General features: G+C 45.4%; 1 protein-coding gene across 1 annotated transcript in view; it reads right to left on the minus strand.

The window, feature by feature from the left end:
• The window catches only part of LOC130126096 (protein NLRC3-like), a 44,752-nt gene extending 27,006 nt beyond the window's left edge, over positions 1 to 17,746 (minus strand). The window contains 10 exon segments of the mRNA XM_056295459.1: positions 1,150 to 1,320; positions 1,773 to 3,576; positions 6,797 to 7,001; positions 7,188 to 7,266; positions 7,562 to 7,678; positions 14,984 to 15,229; positions 16,519 to 16,635; positions 16,743 to 16,845; positions 17,220 to 17,284; positions 17,389 to 17,746. Of these exon segments, the coding sequence (XP_056151434.1) occupies positions 1,150 to 1,320; positions 1,773 to 3,576; positions 6,797 to 7,001; positions 7,188 to 7,266; positions 7,562 to 7,678; positions 14,984 to 15,229; positions 16,519 to 16,635; positions 16,743 to 16,831 (2,828 nt within the window). The 5' untranslated portion in view covers positions 16,832 to 16,845; positions 17,220 to 17,284; positions 17,389 to 17,746.
• Between the last annotated feature and the right edge of the window lie 251 nt (positions 17,747 to 17,997).

Genomic DNA, 17,997 nt, shown 5'->3' on the forward strand with positions numbered 1-17,997 from the left:
TCAAATTAAATGCATACAGGCATGTTATTTTGTTGCACTGTTTTATTATCAATACAAGATGAAATGAAATTATTTTTCACTTACAATCTGCTCTGACCACTGCTTTTATTCACCACCATAATGTGTTACCATGCAGATTAACTGTATGTATGACACACAACACAAAAATCTCATTTTATTTTTTGGCTGGTAAAAAAAGTTTGGCGGGTAGAAATGTTCACCTACCAGACATTTGGCTGGTGAACCAAAACCTTAATTTCGGGCCCTGCATGTGGCTGAGGGTACAGACCATCTGCAGCTTTGAGGGACATTCTGATGTTAATGGAGCCAACACACAGTCATGAAGCCTCACAGAGAGGCATCAAACCCAGCAGTGAACAAGAACCCCCCACCTTTACAGATCATGTGACGACTACACATCAGATAGATGATGTCATTAACACACTGTCACGTTTTGTTCTTAGGGGGGCACAGTGATGAGCACACATTGAGAGCTGCAGAGGTCAACACATCTTTTTGTGTTGTCATAGTAGAGATGTGAGTGTGAACATACTGCTAGAGGAAGTGATGCCTCCTCCACTCCTACAGTATGTCTGTAAGAGGAAGATGAAGTCAATCTTCACCCCCAAACCTGTGGCCTCCACCTCCACATTTAAAAGACAGACAAGACCACTAGACCATGAACCTGTACACAGGGTTACCACCTCACATTCATGTGTTCATACAAGCACATGTGTATTTAAGTTGTGTTTGATACACTACAATATAATCAGAACCAGTGCAGTATTTGTCAGGTGAAAACAGAGTTACACTGCAGACTGAAACAAGAAATATGAATTATAAATATATAGCTGGATATGGTCAGAAGGAAGGCCTTGCTATGCCTGTTAGACTATTTCACTTTTTTCTCTGAAAACAAAACTATATTGATGTGTGATGCATTGACAGGACCTCTTTGCTGGTGGATGTGCTCATGGGAAGTGGTTGACAGGAAGTAGGAAGTAGAAGCGCAGCTGGTTACTACACCTGCTTTGTTATTCCTCCAATCAGAGAAAACACCACCCAGGTTAGGATGTAGTGACTGCCATTAAAGTGGATGTAAATGAGGACTGAAGTGGTCCTGTGTTGAAGAGGTTTAGGAAGACTGACCTGAGAGTTTCCAGTCTACATTGTGGACTCCCCAGTCCAGCAGAGAGCAGCTTGACTCCTGAATCCTGCAGATCATTGTTACTCAGGTCCAGCTCTCTCACACTAGAGGAGGAGCTGAGGACTGAGGACACAACTTCACAGCTCCTCTCTGACAGATTACAGTAACTCAACCTGAATGGACACACACACACACACACACACACACACACACAAACACATATATATCACTCTATCATATACTAATGGATCTAATACTATTACTGCTGCTACTTTTACTAGTAGTCCTACAATAACTACAATGGCTGTTTGTTATAACACAATTTGTACTACTACTGCTACTATTGTGACTACTAATACTATTGCTACTACTAGACTAATGCTACTGCTACTACTACTATTACTGCTTTTACTACTGCTGCTGATTCCACTACTACCTGCTTGTTTTATGATTACTGCTACTTAAAACTATTACAACGACAGTTTTGATAGTTGTAATTATTCTATCATTTTAATGTCTTTAATACTTTTGATTTTAGAACCTGTAACCCCAATAACAGTTTCAATAATCAGTATAATGAAACAATATTTTCTCACTAATGGAAAAATATAATCTATACACTTACAGAGCTGTACTGGAGGCTTTGACCACTGGCAGCAGCCTCAGAAGACCCTCCTCTGAAGCAGAGTATTTCTTCAGGTCAAACACCTCCAGCTCCTTTTCTGAAGACAGTAAGATGAAGACCAGAGCTGACCACTGAGCAGGAGAGAGCTGGTCTGTGGAGAGTCTTCCTGATGTCAGGTACTGTTGGATCTCCTCCACTAGAGAATGGTCATTCAGTTCATTCAGACAGTGGAACAGATTGATGCTTCTCTCTGGAGAGAGATCCTCCCTGATCTTCTCCTGGATGTACAGGACTGTTTTCTTATTGGTCTTTAACTTATTTCCTGCCTTTCCCAGCAGGCCTCGCAGGAGATTCCAACTGCGCTCCAGTGAGAGGCCCAGGAGGAAGCGCAGGAACAAGTCCAGATGTCCGTTTGGACTCTCTAAGGCCTTGTCCACTGCTGTCTGGTAGAGGTCTGGTTTTTTACGTTTATCTCCAAGTGGTTTAGACCTGCAGGAGGTTGACTGGGTTTCTGACAGCAGATTGGCTTTAGTTTTGATGAATGAGAGAAAGACATAAAGAGCAGCCAGAAACTCCTGAATGCTCAGATGGACAAAGCAGAAGACCTTGTCCTGGTAGAGTCCACACTCCTCTTTAAAGATCTGTGTGAACACTCCTGAGTACACTGAGGCTGCTTTGATATCAATGCCACACTCTGTCAGGTCTGCTTCATAGAAGATCAGGTTGCCTTTCTCCAGCTGTTCAAAGGCCAGTTTCCCCAGAGACTCAATCGTCTCCCTGCTCTCTGTATTCCAGTGTGGCTCTGTCTCGGATCTCCCATGATACTTCACATTCCCCTGGATGGACTGAACCACCAGGAAGTGGATGTACATCTCAGTCAGGGTCTTGGGCATCTCTCCTCTCTCATCTGTTCCCAACACGTGATCCAGAACTGTAGCAGTGATCCAACAGAAGACTGGGATGTGACACATGATGTGGAGGCTTCGTGATGTCTTGATGTGTGAGATGATTCTTCTGGCTTGCGCCTCATCTCTGAATCTCTTTCTGAAGTACTCCTCCTTCTGTGGATCAGTGAACCCTCTCACCTCCGTCACCATGTCAACCCACTCAGGAGGGATCTGATTGGCTGCTGCAGGCCGTGTGGTTATCCAGAGGCGAGCAGAGGGAAGCAGTTTCCCCTTGATGAGGTTTGTCAGCAGCACGTCCACTGAGGTGGACTTTGTGACATCAGTCCAGATCTCATTGTTCTGGAAGTCCAGAGGAAGTCGACACTCATCCAGACCGTCAAAGATGAACACAACATGGAACTCGTCAAAGCTGCAGATTCCTTCTTCTTTTGTTTCAATAAAGAAGTGATGAAGAAGTCCCACCAAGCTGAACTTTTTATCTTTCAGCACATTCAGCTCTCTGAACGTGAATGGAAATGTGAAGTGTATATTGGGGTTGGTTTTGTCTTCAGCCCAGTCCAGAGCGAACTTCTTTGTTAAGACTGTTTTCCCGATGCCAGCCACTCCCTTTGTCATCAATGTTCTGATTGGTTTATCTTGTCCAGGTAAGGGTTTAAAGATGTCCTCACATGTGATCAGTGTTTCTGGTCTTGCTGGTTTCCTGGATGCTGTTTCAATCTGCCTGACCTCATGTTCATTATTGACCTCTCCACTGCCTCCCTCTGTGATGTAGAGCTCTGTGTAGATCTGATTCAGAAGTGTTGACTCTCCTGGTTTAGCGATGCCCTCAAACAAACACTGAAACTTCTCCTTCAGAGCTGCTCTGAGGTTACTCCGGCACATGGGAACAAGGATTTCTGAATAAACAAATAAAGCAGGGAATCAGTGAATGGATGTTACTGTAAGTGTGAGAAACAGAAACTTTACCAAGCTCCATAGTATTACTTCAGCTTATCACTGGTGGATGGACAAGCAGGTCTGATTTAAGACAAACAATGAAGACATGTAATTAATTTATATAAAGGGTAGATTTATCCAAGTGCATCCCCACAAACAACCTGCTTCATTTCTACTGTAATAATATTTTGATGGTTGCTGTTCCAGCTCTCGTAGTAACCACGTATTAGTTAGGAGCTCTTTATTGGGATTATGGGGACAGTGATGATGTCTTAAAGAGGTTCTCTCTGGTATTATTGCTCTGATGTGAACCAATGTCATCAGCATTTTACACCCACATCATCCAACCAATAGCTTAACCAGATTATCCATTAGATTTCTTTTATTTACCATCCAAATGGAGATTGTCTGAACCTCCTTTGATAAATCTACATTTTCAACAGAGTTTGAAAATAGTTTCCTCTCCCACTTTGTCTCTATTAACCCTTTACATCACAGGTTCCCAACCTTGGGGTCGCCACGCCAAGCGGGGTCGCATTGAATTGAAATGGGGTTGCCTAAAATTTCTAGTAATTCATCAGTACAAATAATAATTATTATGATAACAAAAACAACACACACGATTTAAAACAACTCACTTCCCCTCATATCTTGATTCACACCATCACACGTGACCAATGTGCAGATTCCCAATCTCAAACAAATAGTGAGCGAAGTTTGTAAGCAAATCAGAGCGATGGAAAATGGAAAGATTTCTTCGCCCACCTGTGCCCTCCACATCTTTGAGTGAAACGGAGAAACTGACACCAAAAAGAAAGAGAAAACACGATGAAGCCTTCCTTCAGTTTGGATTTACTAGCATAACTGAACACAACAAGGAAAGGCCACATGTCTGCTGTGTGGTAACGTCCTGTCTATGGACAGCATGAAACCCAACAAGCTCAAGAGACATTTTGAGACACAGCGTAAAGAATATGTAGGCAAACCAAAACCTTTCTTGAAAAGAAATATGCCGAGCTGAATAAGCAGCGAGTGTACTTCAGAAAGACAACGACTGTCAGTGAGTGAGCCTTGAAAGCATCTTTTGAGGTGGACGAGTGTCTTGTTGCAAAGGCTATGAAGCCACATACCATCGCTGAGACTTTGATATTGCCAGCTGCCACTGAAATGGTAAAAACGATGTGTGGGGAGGGAGAAGTGCAAAAACTGAAGACAATACCATCGTCTGATAACACAGTGAAAAGAAGGATAGATGCCATCGCGAGTGACCAAGAGAGCACACTAACAGACCGACTACGAAATTCCCCAGCCTATGTTCTACAAACGGATGTCAGCACAGAAGGGAGAAATGCCCATGCTTTGACATTTGTTCATTATATGCAAGAGAATGCTATTCACCAGGGTATTTTGTACCGTCTCCCTCTTCCTGAACAAGAGACTGCCAAGGCAATGTACCATGTCTCCACAACTGTATGGAGACAACAACATTCCATGGGAGCGTATGGTAGGGTTTTGTACAGATGGGGCTCCGTCTATGGCGGGGCGGCGAGCAGGCCTACGTACGTTAATCGTGGAACTGGCGCCCTCTGTCGTGTGGAATCACTGCATGATTCATCGTGAGCGACTGGCATCTAAGGAACTGAGTGTGCTCATCACAGACATACTGCAGCAGGTTGAAGCCATGGTGAACCACATCAAACCACATCCACTGCGTGCAGGTCTACTTGCTAAACTATGCGGCGATGTGGGCTCTGAACACGACAACTTGCTCTTTCACACAGAGGCAGGGTGGTTGTGGAGAGGGAGGGTGCTGGAGCCATTTTTAAGTTGAGAAATGAACTGTTGGTGTTTTTCATTGATGTGAAAAAAAACCAAACAGATTTTGTCGACTTTCTGTGTGACCAGCAAAAAATGCTCCTCTTGCGTATGTAACGGATATCTCTGGAAAACTTAATGAGCTGAAGATAAGCATGCAGGGAAAAACAAGAATATCGTGCAGATGAGTGACCGTGCTGATGGATTCAGGAGGAAACTCACATTGTGGAGAGAAAGCCTTCCAAAAGCAAACGTCACCCCTTTCCCCCAGCTGAGCAAGTTTCTAACAGACACGGCATCGATGACCAGTGCTCCGCAAAGATGATGTGTGAGCCCCTGAAACGCCTACAAGAGCACTTTCCCACTTACTTTCCAGACTTGGATATGTCCAAGTTTGACTGGGTGAGGGACCCATTCCACTGTGCTGCAGGCTCGGTGGACCCACCTGCCACTGCTACTGAACAGCTGATTGAACTGAGCTGTGACAGAACACAACAGGGACCGCATTCACGAGTGGCGATGGAGGAATTCTGGTTTGGAGCAACAGAAGAGTACCCAGAGATCTCACAGTGTGCTTTAAATCTGTTGGCTCCTTTTGGGAACACATATTGCAAAAACAAATACCGGTGTGAGTTCCACTTGGAAAAGGAGAAGGAAAAGCAGAGATTAAGAGGAAAGGAATGGAGATATGGCAGACAAGGTGGGAGGAAGACCAGAAAGGAAGGGGGTATTACAAAAGAAAAGAAGAAGAAGAAGAAGAAGAAGAAGAAGAAGAAGAAGAAGGAAAGACATACTTGTGTGAAGTGGATTTAGTGCTCTTGTGTGCATGAAGTCAAAGCAGTGTTGGTGAGTGGATGTAGCTGCAGAGATGAGATGCACTCTGTCTACTACACCACCCAACTTTGAAAGGCTGCAGCGAGATGTGCAAGCTCAACTGCCCCATTAAATATCTGAGCGACACCAACCATGGGTCCTGTGGGAGGGGGCTCTGAGCAGTCTGAGTATGTGTGTGTGTGTGTGTGTGTGTGTGTGTGTGTAATTTTCGTATGTTTTTTTTTCCCTTATTTGTATATTGTGTTTGTATTGTGTGTGGGAAAAAGTAGATGACTCATAAAAAACTTAATAACAAAAAAAGAGACACCAATCATAAAACATAAAACACCTAATAAATATACAGAGTTGTCATGGGTAGAGCCTACATGTGGTCTAAAATGAACATTTTCTTGCAGCAAATTAATTCTGGTGTAATTGTAGAGTGTCTGGGGTCAGTGGAGGTTAGTGACTTCAAAGTGGGGTGACGAGCCAGAACAGGTTGGGACCCCTGCTTTACATGGTGTTGAGGCTTTGGAATAAAGAGTCTCTTACTGCTCTCCAGACGGGCAGCCAGCTCCTCCTGCTTCATACTCCTCAGGAAGTGCTGGGTGATCTTCAGAAGTGCCTCTCTGGTACTCCTGCTCTGCTCCTCCTCTTTCCTCTGTCTCCCTAAGCACTCTGGGTAATCTGAACTCAGAACCTTCTGGAACCTCTTCAGCTCCTTCTTCACAAAAGTGACAATGTTCTCCTCAAGCAGCTGGAAATGAATCAGTATGTGAATTAAAGTTTCATGTTAAAGTCATGGAACAAAACATCAAGCCCATCTGTCACTGATTAAAAACCACTGGTGTGAACAGTGGAGCATGAAGACCATCATGACCACAATGATGTTTTTCATTTCATCTGTAGGTGAAGTAAAAGCTGTTCATGTACATTTACACACCATAAATATGGAGTCCAGGTCTGTTTGATGCTCCTGGACAGACTGACCACTGAGAACCTCTGACCTCTCCTGGTGGTCTCTGTGGAGAACACATGACAAGTTAGGTCTCTAGACACACACACACACACACACACACACACACACACACACACACACACACACACACACACACACACACACACAGGCAGAAACACAAGGTGAACACCACTGTAAATACTGATGTGGTTATTAGATGAGATGTTCTGAGAGAAGAAACTGAACCAGCAGAAGGTTCAGACCAATTCCATGTGTCATGACTTGTTACTACCTCTGTCTGTTCAGTAGAGTCTGATAACAACCAAACCATCTGTTCATATCAGCTGTTCAATTCTGACCTCTGTTCAGTAGAGGGGTGTCCATCTTTGAAATTAATAATTCGTCCTATAGAGTGGTCACTCTTCATGGACACACAGCTGGGTGCAGGGGGGTCTGGTCTCTCCTGACGGGTCCTGCTAGAAACAGAGGAAGACTATTTAATAAGTCTTGTTCTGAAGATGTATTAAGTAGGTATGGGTCAGAACAGTCGACTACTGTGTCAGCTTTTGTATGTTTAGATGTGAGGTTCTTATCTTGTGTCAGTCCATCAAACTTTATTTGAATCCCATCTTTCATACAGGTTAGTGCAGTTCAAAGTGTTTCACACATGACTGACAAGCCCATAACAACACACAACAATCTGACACAACCTGACAATAAGGAACATATATACACTTGAATAAAAGCTCGACAAATAAACCAGATAACATAGATTAAAAGGACAAAACTAAACAAAGACAAGTAAAATTGATAAAAACATGATAATATTAATAATAATAAAATAACAACATAAATACAATCTAATAAGTGAGTAAGATAAAGTAAATCAGTAGATTGTAGATCTTTTATAATGATGTTCCCGATGGATCTGACCAGCTTTTCTTAATCTCTTAAAGTAATTAAATAGATGAGCCAGCTATATGTAGATTAGTGCTACGTCAGTTTGGCAAATGACTTTTCTGAGAGGGAATCGCTGGTTGTTAGTAAGCAGCGTGTTACTGGTAGGGACACATTATGGTTGTTCGAGTGAACGCACTGATCTTGTCTGCCAGGTGAGGAAGGTGCTTGTCTCGGCCTTGAAGCTGAAGATTTAATTCATTCAGCTTTCAAATATATCGCTGAGATAGGACAAGTTCATCAGAAATTGTTCTTCACTAAACTTGCTTGCAACTCCATGCATACCCTCCTCCTCCAGAAACACCCGCATTTCCTCTCTGAGCTGAAAGACTCCCGACAACACTTCACCTCGCGAGAGCCACCTAGCGTCGCTGTGAAACACCACAGCTGAATGTTCAGCTCCCATCTCCCCACAAAGTGCAGAGAACAGCCGTGCTCTCAGGGGTCTTGTTTTGATGACGCTGACCACGTAACAACATGGGTCAAAACCTGGTTTAGGTCCGGGCTAATCAGTCTTGATGCTAGCGCTGCTCTGTGTATGACACAGTGCGTCCATTGTGCGTTTGGCGAGACCCTCTTGATTAGTGGCTGCAGTCCCTTCGTTTTCCCTGCCGTGGTCTGTGCACCATCCGTGCAAACGCCCGCACAGTTCTCCCATTTCAGCCCAGGTTCTGTCAGGTACCAGTCCAGAAGCCTGAACAGCTCATCAGCCGTCCTGTACTTGGGACGTACCTGCAGAACAGCAAGTCCTCACACAGTGGCTCTGACGTGACAAAGCCAACACGAGCAATAAACAAGCAGTCTTTACTGCTGTCAGTAGCCTCGTCCACTAGCAAGGTGAAACGTTTGTCTTTCAGTTTTTCAGTGAGTTGTTCTTCAAGGTCATTTGAAAGGTCGCATATACGTCTTGCAACTGTGCCATTGGACAGAGGGACAGCCTTCAGTTTTGCGGCGCTTGTCTCATCAAACATAGTTGACACCATATCTAAAGCCACGGGAAGTATGAGCTCCTCTGCTATTGTGTGTGGTTTCTTGCACTGGGCAGTTGTGTATGTGACTTTGTGTGACGCCATTAGTGCTTTGTTGTTCACTGATGCAGGACTTACAAAGCCATGCTCCTGCTGACGGTATGCACCAAGTCTTCTCTGACAGAACTCCAGTGGCTTGTTGACATGACCGGGGTGTAATGTCTCTAAGTGTCTTCTTCGTGTGTTTGGTCTCACAGTACCAGCTGCCAGAGTTTTCACACATAAAATACACACTGGTCTCTCCTCATCTCCCACCACATTCACTGTGAACCCAGGAGCAAGACAGGCTTCGTCACATTGTCTTAACTTGGTTTTTGGTTGATTACCGTCAGTGAAGCACTTTGTCTTGTTTGTCTCGGAAACATCTCCTGTCTTTCTTTTCGTCCCTGTCAAATGTCTCTCCATTCTGAGAACCTACAGACTCTGTCTCATGAAAGCAGGTTTTGTTGATTGTTCCACCGTGAAAAAGATTCTGACGTCAAAACAGTAGTTCCAGTTTACATTCCCCACCGGTCACACATGTGACCCCTGTCATACCCATGTGTCCCCCAGGGGGGCGCCACACACTTTGAGAAACGCTGGGTTAAAGGAAGTATTGTAAATGCTCATAGGTATCAGGAAAACACAAATCTTGCCATAAGGAGAGCGTCCTGACTGGATGCATCACTGCCTGGCATGGGAACTGTCCTGCACACAACCACAAAACCCTGCAGAGGGTTGTGGGACGGCCCAGGACTTCAGAGGATGTGGGTTTCCCTCCATCCAGGACATATATAACAGACGCTGTGTCAGCAAAGCCTGCACAATTATCAAACATCCCAGCCACCCCAACTATCGACTGTTCCAGCTGCTACCGACAGGCAAGCGGTACCGCAGCCTCAAAGACCGGACCAGTAGAACCCGGAACAGCTTTTTCACCAAGCAACCAGGCTTTTGAACAATGAACATTAACGACACTAAGCCTGGTGCCGGACTGACTGGTGCTGACCTATGGCCTGCAGCGGATCATCAGTTTACATCAGTTTACCCACACACACACACACACACACACACTTGCTTTGCTTTAGGTTGTCCGTCGTGTCCGATGATGACAATCCTGCCTCTGTCACTTGTGAGTCTTCTTATGGCTGTAAAGCCCAATCCGCGATCCACAATGTCTGCCACAGACAGAACAGGTGAAATCACTGACTGGGGGTGTAGGTGTGGTACTGGCTTCATGTCTCTTCAGACGTCTTCTGGTCCGTCGATCACCGCGGTCCTTCTCAAGGTTTTGCACCCCTTGTTGACAGAGCTGCCGCCAGATGGAGCGTTGGGCGGCAGTGTCTTCCAGCTGGCTCGGGTTCAGGCCGCACTTCTTTATGATGGTCTTCAGCTGGTCTTTGTACCGTTTTTTCTGGCCCCCTGCCAAGCGGCGGCCAAGATGTAGCTGGCCATACAGCACTTTACGCAGTAAGCGCTCCTTTGGCATCCTGATGACGTGACCGAGCCAGCAAAGTTGGTGCTGGGTGACGGTAGCCTCCATGCTGATGCAGTTGGTCTTGCGGAGTATTTCAGTATGGGGCACTCGGTCACGCCAGGTTATCCTCAGGATGCATTGTAGGCATCTGATGTGGAAGGCCTCAAGCATCCTGAGGTGGTGGCTGTACAGGGTCCACGCCTCACAGCTGTAGAGGAGAGTCGTGATGACAACTGCCAAGAAGACAGATATTTTGGTGTGGAGGTTGAGGTCTTTGTTTTGAAAGACCCTTCTCCTAAGTCTGCCAAAAGAGGATGACGCTTGTTTAATCCGGTTTTGCATCTCCCTGTCGATGCTGCAGTCGTCAGAGAGAAAGCTGCCCAGGTATTTGAAGGATTCCACTGTTGCAAGTGGTTTGTCGGAGATGATGAAGGTTGGTGAATGAGATGGAGGAGTAGATGCCCACTGGCATACTACTTCAGTCTTTGTCACATTTATAGAGAGCCCCAGCCTACCATACGCCCTTGTAGCAGCTGCAAGGGTAGCTTGTAGTGCCTCGGGTGTGTGGGCCACAACTGCACAGTCATCTGCGTACTGTAACTCAATGATGTGCTCCGATGTCATTTTTGTGACCGCTTGGAGCCTACGGATGTTAAATAGGTTTCCATCTAGTCTGAAGTCCACAGTAACCCCACTGTCCTTCCTGATTTCCTTGTGGAGCAGCAATGTCACACACAGGAGGAAGATGTTAAAAAGAACTGGAGCAAGGACGCACCCCTGACGTACCCCGGTGCACACCCTGAAGGGCTCAGATTCCTGGCCTCCAATGGTCACACGTGCCATCATCCCCACGTGAAATCTTTGAAGGATGTTGACAAACTTTCGTGGACAGCCAAACTTCAGGAGGATGTTCCATAGGATGTCCCTGTTGACTGTGTCGAAAGCCTTTGACAGGTCGATGAAGGCTATGAAGAGGTTCTGATGTTGCTCCCTGCACTTCTCTTGGAGTTGCCGTGCTGTGAACACCATGTCCACAGTACTCCTATTCCTCCTAAACCCACACTGTGACTCAGGCAACAGCTCCTCTGAGATGTGTTTTACCAGCCTGTGTAACATGAGTTTGGCCAGGACTTTTCCAGCAACAGCCAGTAGTGAAATGCCACGGCTGTTGCCACAGAGGGACTTGTCTCCTTTGCCTTTATATATGGAGATGATGTTAGCATCCCTCCACTGCTGAGGGACAGTTTCGTTCTTCCATACGTGTGAGATGAACAGGAAAAGTGCACGGGTGCAGAGGTAGCCTCCCTGTTTAAAAATCTCTGCAGGGATACTGTCAGGGCCAGGGGTCTTGTTATTTTTCAGCGACCTAACTGCACAATGAACCTCTTCAAAGGTTGGTGGAAGGTCAAGGTCTTGGATGGTGGGGCGGACAGGTAGTTCATCCAAGATCGAGGGATCTGTTGGGGAGGGCTGGTTCAAAAGAGTCTCAAAATGTTCTGCCCATCTTTTTGTGATGAATTTCTGGTCTTTTATGAGGGTGGTACCATCATCAGACTTCAGGGGGGAGACAGAGCAGTTTCTTGGGCCGTAGATGGTTTTCACTGCATCATAAAAGTTGTGCATATCATTTCTATCGGCATGGGATTGTATTTCATTTGCCTTCGATATCCACCACTCATTCTGCAGGGCACGCAATTTTGACTGCACCTCTCTCCTGGATGCTTGCCATTGTTGCCGGAGTGTAGCTGATGTGGGATTGTTGAGGACAGCACTGTGTGCTTTATGCATGCCTTTGAGTATGGAAGTTATTGTGCCTGTGTTGTCATTGAACCAGTCCTGGTGTTTTCTGCTCTTGTAACCGATGGATTGGGATGCTGCCTTGTAGAGTCTGGAGCTCACGGAAGACATTTCCTGTCAATGGAATCATCCGTGCTCAAGAGAAGCTCAATGTCTTCCAGGTTTTCAGCCAGAGAGAGGCGGAGATTGTTCTGGACCTCAGCCTTTTCTAGCCGGGTACAGTCAAGCCTCTTCTTTCCTGACCTTTGGAGACGAACAGCAGGGCGTACCTCCACCTGGAGCCTGGTCATGATGAGCCGGTGATCTGTCCAGCACTCAGCACCTCTCATTGCACGAGTGAGTAAGACGTCTTTTGTATCAGCACGTCTCACAATGATGTAGTCCAATAGGTGCCAATGTTTGGAGCGTGGGTGCATCCAGGATGTTTTGTGCTTGTTTTTTAATTGGAAGAGGGTGTTTGTGATGGTCAAGCCATGCTCAGCACAGAGGCTTAGGAGGCGCAGTCCATTTGCATTGACTTTCCCAATGCCATGCCCACCAATGACACCACTCCACACCTTGTTGTCTTTCCCCACTCTGGCATTGAAATCGCCCAGCAAAAAGATCTTGTCCTCCTTGGGTATATGATGGAGAGCCTCATCTAGTGACTGATAGAAGCGGTCCTTTACGTCATCCTCTGATGGCAGTGTTGGTGCATAGGCACCTAGGAGGGTGGCATAACGTTTCTTGGCCAGAGGGATCCTGAGCGACATGAGTCTTTCACTTATGCCAATCGGTGTTTCAGTGAGTCTTGGTAGGAGGCTGTTTTTTATTGCAAATCCCACACCATGCTGATGTTGTCCTCCTGCAGGGTATCCCTTCCAGAAGAAGGTGTAGGTGTCCTCCTTCAGGGAGCCTTCATCCAGGAACCTGGTTTCACTGAGTGCAGCAATGTCAATATTGTAGCGATTGAGTTCCGCTGCAATTAGTGCAGTCCTTCGCTGAGGTCTTTCGGCATTAACGTCCAGCAGAGTTCTTATGTTCCATGTTGCCAGTTTAAAGGGAATTATTTTCTTTTTTTTATTTCGACCGCAGAGTGGAATGTCCCGATAGGTGCGGTAGCCTATCCAGAATGTTTTGAGTGGGCAATGTTTAGGCCACCTTTCTAGGCCCCTCCCCAGTTGGGGTGAGCAGTGTGGCTCCTAAATAGGGCTGCTCAGACACACAGGGGTCTGCCGAGAGCAGCTGCCACTCAAGCCCAGCTGCTGGCGACCATGAATAGCCCTGTGCCGCTGGCGTGCAGGGGTCTGATTAGGAGCTTCCAGTGCATTCATACCTGCTCCCGTCACCAGACACCTCATCGCCGCCAGACTTTGATCCATATTCCGGTTGCTGGTCTCACCGAGGCAGAGGTGGATACCTGCGCAAAGAGATTATTTACAGTGCCGCTGGGGGTGCGCATGTCCCAGCGGCACTTCTTCACTGTGAGAGGGTGGGATCTGGTGGCAAGGGGGGCCCAAGACGACCAGCACTCTTCCACAGCTGCAGGAGGCTGCCGGAGCTCCAGTCTGTCAGAGGACTGCCTATCGTGCGCCGCCATGCACATTGCTTTTCTCTCAGGGTGTGCTCCCCTAGCCTTTGTCGTCCTACACTTACCCACAAGGCAGTGGGACAGTGGTTGGTCAATGCCAGGGTGTATCCACTTCACATGGGCCTGCGCATTAGACCTCTAGGGACCACTGTAGCTCCGAGATCCCCTACAGTTTAGCCAGGGACCGCAAGGTACCCAGTTACCGTGTGTGGCCACGAGGAGGCACTGCAGGAGTCTTGGCAGTAGAGAGGCTATGTACTGGCAGGGGAGACTTACGCACTCGGCTCCTCTTTTCACCCCCGCAAAGAGGGCTAGCCGGCGGCAGTAGCTGAGAGCAGAGAGTAGCAAGCAGAAGCAGCATGCAGCCTGCACTAACTACAAGCACTACTACCCCAGTATTACTGCACTGACGCATCACACACGCCCTGTGCCGCTGGCACACACACACACACACACACACACACACACAATTTTGCATACAAAAATACACAATATGCAAACTACACACATATAGGCACATTTATCAAGGTAGAGCCAACACACACACAGCACCTTACACACCCCACACACTACTTATTATTATTATTACTGCTTTCTGTGTTGTTTTGTTGTTATGTTATTGGTGTTGTTGCTGCAGTGTTGAGGAGCCGAAACATCAGAATTTTACTCTCTTGTACTTACAGAGGCAACAATAAAGGATTTTGAAAGAAGACAATTTAATATTGGAACAAAGACAAAAGTCATTTGAAATATTTTGGATCACCTTGCCTTCACCAATTCACCACATCAGCACAGTAAATATTGTCAATAATCATCACGCTGTGATGAATGGGACACACACCCAAAGAGAACATCTCTGTTGGACATTGTTATTGGACACGTGAAGAGAACAGTACTGCCCCTCCAATGCAAGAGAGGAACAAGAACTTTGGTTTTCACTGATGGTCACTACAGATGTGACCATAGACCTCACCTCTGTTCAGTAGAGGGGCGTCCATCTCTGAATGTAAGAGGTGGATCCATAGACCTGTCACTCTTCATGGACACACAGCTGGGTACAGGGGGGTCTGCTCTCTCTTTTTCTCTTTTTTCATTTCCCCCCTTTTTTCTCCGAATTGTACTTGGCCCCCCCTCTCCCGAGTCGTCCCGGTCGCTGCTCCGCCCCCTCTTCAGAGCCGGGGAGGGCTGCAGACTAGAGCCTGGTCTCTCCTGATGGGTCCTGCTAGAAACAGAGGAAGACTATTTAATAAGTCTTGTTCTGAAGATGTATTAAGTAGGTATGGGTCAGAACAGTCGACTACTGTGTCAGCTTTTGTATGTTTAGATGTGAGGTTTTTATCTTGTGTCAGTCCATCAAACTTTATTTGAATCCCATCTTTCATACAGGTTAGTGCAGTTCAAAGTGCTTCACACATGACTGACAAGCCCATAACAACACACAACAATCTGACACAACCTGACAATAAGGAACATATATACACTTGAATAAAAGCTAGACAAATAAACCAGATTACATAGTTCAAAAGGACAAAACTAAACAAAGACAAGTAAAATTGATAAAAACATGATAATACTAATAAAATAACAACATAAATAAAATCAAAAAAGTGAGTAAGATAAAGTAAATCAGTAGATTGTAGATCTTTTATAATGATGTTCCCGATGGAGCTGATTAGATTTTCTTAATCTCTTAAAGTGATTAAATAGATGAGCCAGATAGATGTAGATTAGTGCTACGTCAGTTTGGCAAATGACTTTTCTGAGAGGGAATCGCTGGTTGTTAGTAAGCAGCGTGTTACTTGTAGGGACACATTATGGTCCACATGAAGTTATGGTGCAAATAAAACACATGACTGATAGAACAATGTGTATACATGCAGCATCTCTTCATTGTGAATGTGTGAAGGCCTGAATAACAATCATAGGTCTTCATTGAAGTAAGTGGGTCCAGGAAAAGTAGAGCCTAATTAATAGAGCTTCCTTGAGACCAACTAGTCGACTATTCACTCAGACAACCTCCCGACTAGTCGACTTGGAAAAAACGGACTCTACCATATTTCTATTTTGTGTCTGTTATAGGAGCCCTTCACATCATGTGTAAATAAAAGAATGTAAATAGGAAAATATTTATTTTGGCAGTGTGATGGTTGAGGTGATAGGCAGCTGTTTTAAGGAAACAGGTTAAAGGAAGTAGTATTGTAAATGCTCATAGGTATCAGGAAAACCCAGTTCTTACCATAAAGAAGACAATTTAATATTGGAACAAAGACAAAAGTCATTTGAAATATTTTGGATCACCTTGCCTTCACCAATTTACCACATCAGCACAATAAATATTGTCAATAATCATCACACTGTGATGAATGGGACACAAACCCAAAGAGAACATCTCAGTTGGGCATTGTTATTGGATACGTGAAGAGAACAGTACTACCCCTCCAATGCAGGAAAGGAACAAGAACTTTGGTTTTCACTGATGGTCACTACAGATGTGACCACAGACCTCACCTCTGTTCAGTAGAGGGGTGTCCATCTCTGAATGTAACAGGTGGATCCATAGACCAGCCACTCTTCATGGACACACAGCTGGGTACAGGGGAGACTGGTCTCTCCAGATGGACTGGACTTCAACACAACACAAACAGACCTTTGACTGATGATGTCATGATGACATCACTGCTGAGCTCTGAGATGGAGACCAGTCATAGACCAGTTAGAGATCCTCATCTTACCTCTTAGCTTTGGTCTGGCTGTCATGTTCCCCAGACAGAGTGGTTTTGGAGGTAGAACCTCCCTCCTCTCTCTCCTCAGACACATTCATAGCAGAGTGTAGACCTTCACACAAACACACACAACATGCTGTGTTAGCTGGACACATTATTTCCATAAGCTTTTCATCAGAGGATCAGTTATTTGTAGGCTTGTCATCATTAGTAACATGTCACATACACACATTGTATAAAATACTAGAACCCCCTGCTGTCTGCATCTAACAGACTGACCAGAAACATCCAGAAAGAAGGATTTGAAGCCTTGTGGTCCATCGAGACCTGGACTGTTTAACAGATGGTTGTGTTAAAGGGGGTGGATCTCAGTGTTGGAAGGTGGTAGTGTTTTCTACACTCAGTAGATGAACAGTAGATAAAATGTACTTCAGTCAAACTTATCCAAGCTGTCAGAGCAGTTGTGAGACTTCCTGCTTAACTCACCAGCAGAACGAGGAGAGACAACACACTATAACCTGTTGGCAGCTGTTGGTTCTGTCTGGATACCACTGAAAGGAAAACACAAAACATTCTCATGAAATGTTCATCTCAACACCAAAGTCAGACAGAAATGCTGGAAATCCTCATACAATGAATTCCAATGAATATTCACATCTGAAAGCAGCACATAATGTTGGGTATTGGACCCCTGAAACTGGTTGGTTGGATGATTGACCACTAGAGGGCTCCGGTCAGAGAGCACAGAATCATCAGTTTGAGTTAAGTCCTTTACTTGCAGAGTGGTAATAGTTCCAGCAGTACAAACGGTACAGCATAACGGAGCATATCTCTATAGTTTCTGAAATAAACACAAAGAACACAAACGCATGACTGTCTGTGAGTTGTTACTGGTAGCCAGCATAACAAAGCATTTAAGCATCGCACAATGAAATCTGCATCCTCTCAGGAATCAGAAACAATTTATTGTCATTTCTTACATGTACTTGCATACACAAAGAAATGACAATTCATTTTCTCCCAGCCCACAGAAGTGCAACACAAGAAACACACATCCAGAATTTCCCAAAAACAACACCACCAAAAACACACAAAACAGAGAACAAAGCAAAAAAACAACAAGCAGTTAACAACGCAGTCCACAAGATTCCTCTGTCCACAGAACGAATTGCAGCCAGGATGACTGTGGTATGCACGTGTAGCGCCTCTCTAGCGGGTTTGGCTATAGTGAGAGGTGGCTATCCTGTGTTCTTTAAAACCTCTC

This window comes from Lampris incognitus, chromosome 16 (assembly GCF_029633865.1).
Source record: "Lampris incognitus isolate fLamInc1 chromosome 16, fLamInc1.hap2, whole genome shotgun sequence".
NCBI classification, from domain to species: Eukaryota; Metazoa; Chordata; class Actinopteri; order Lampriformes; family Lampridae; genus Lampris; species Lampris incognitus.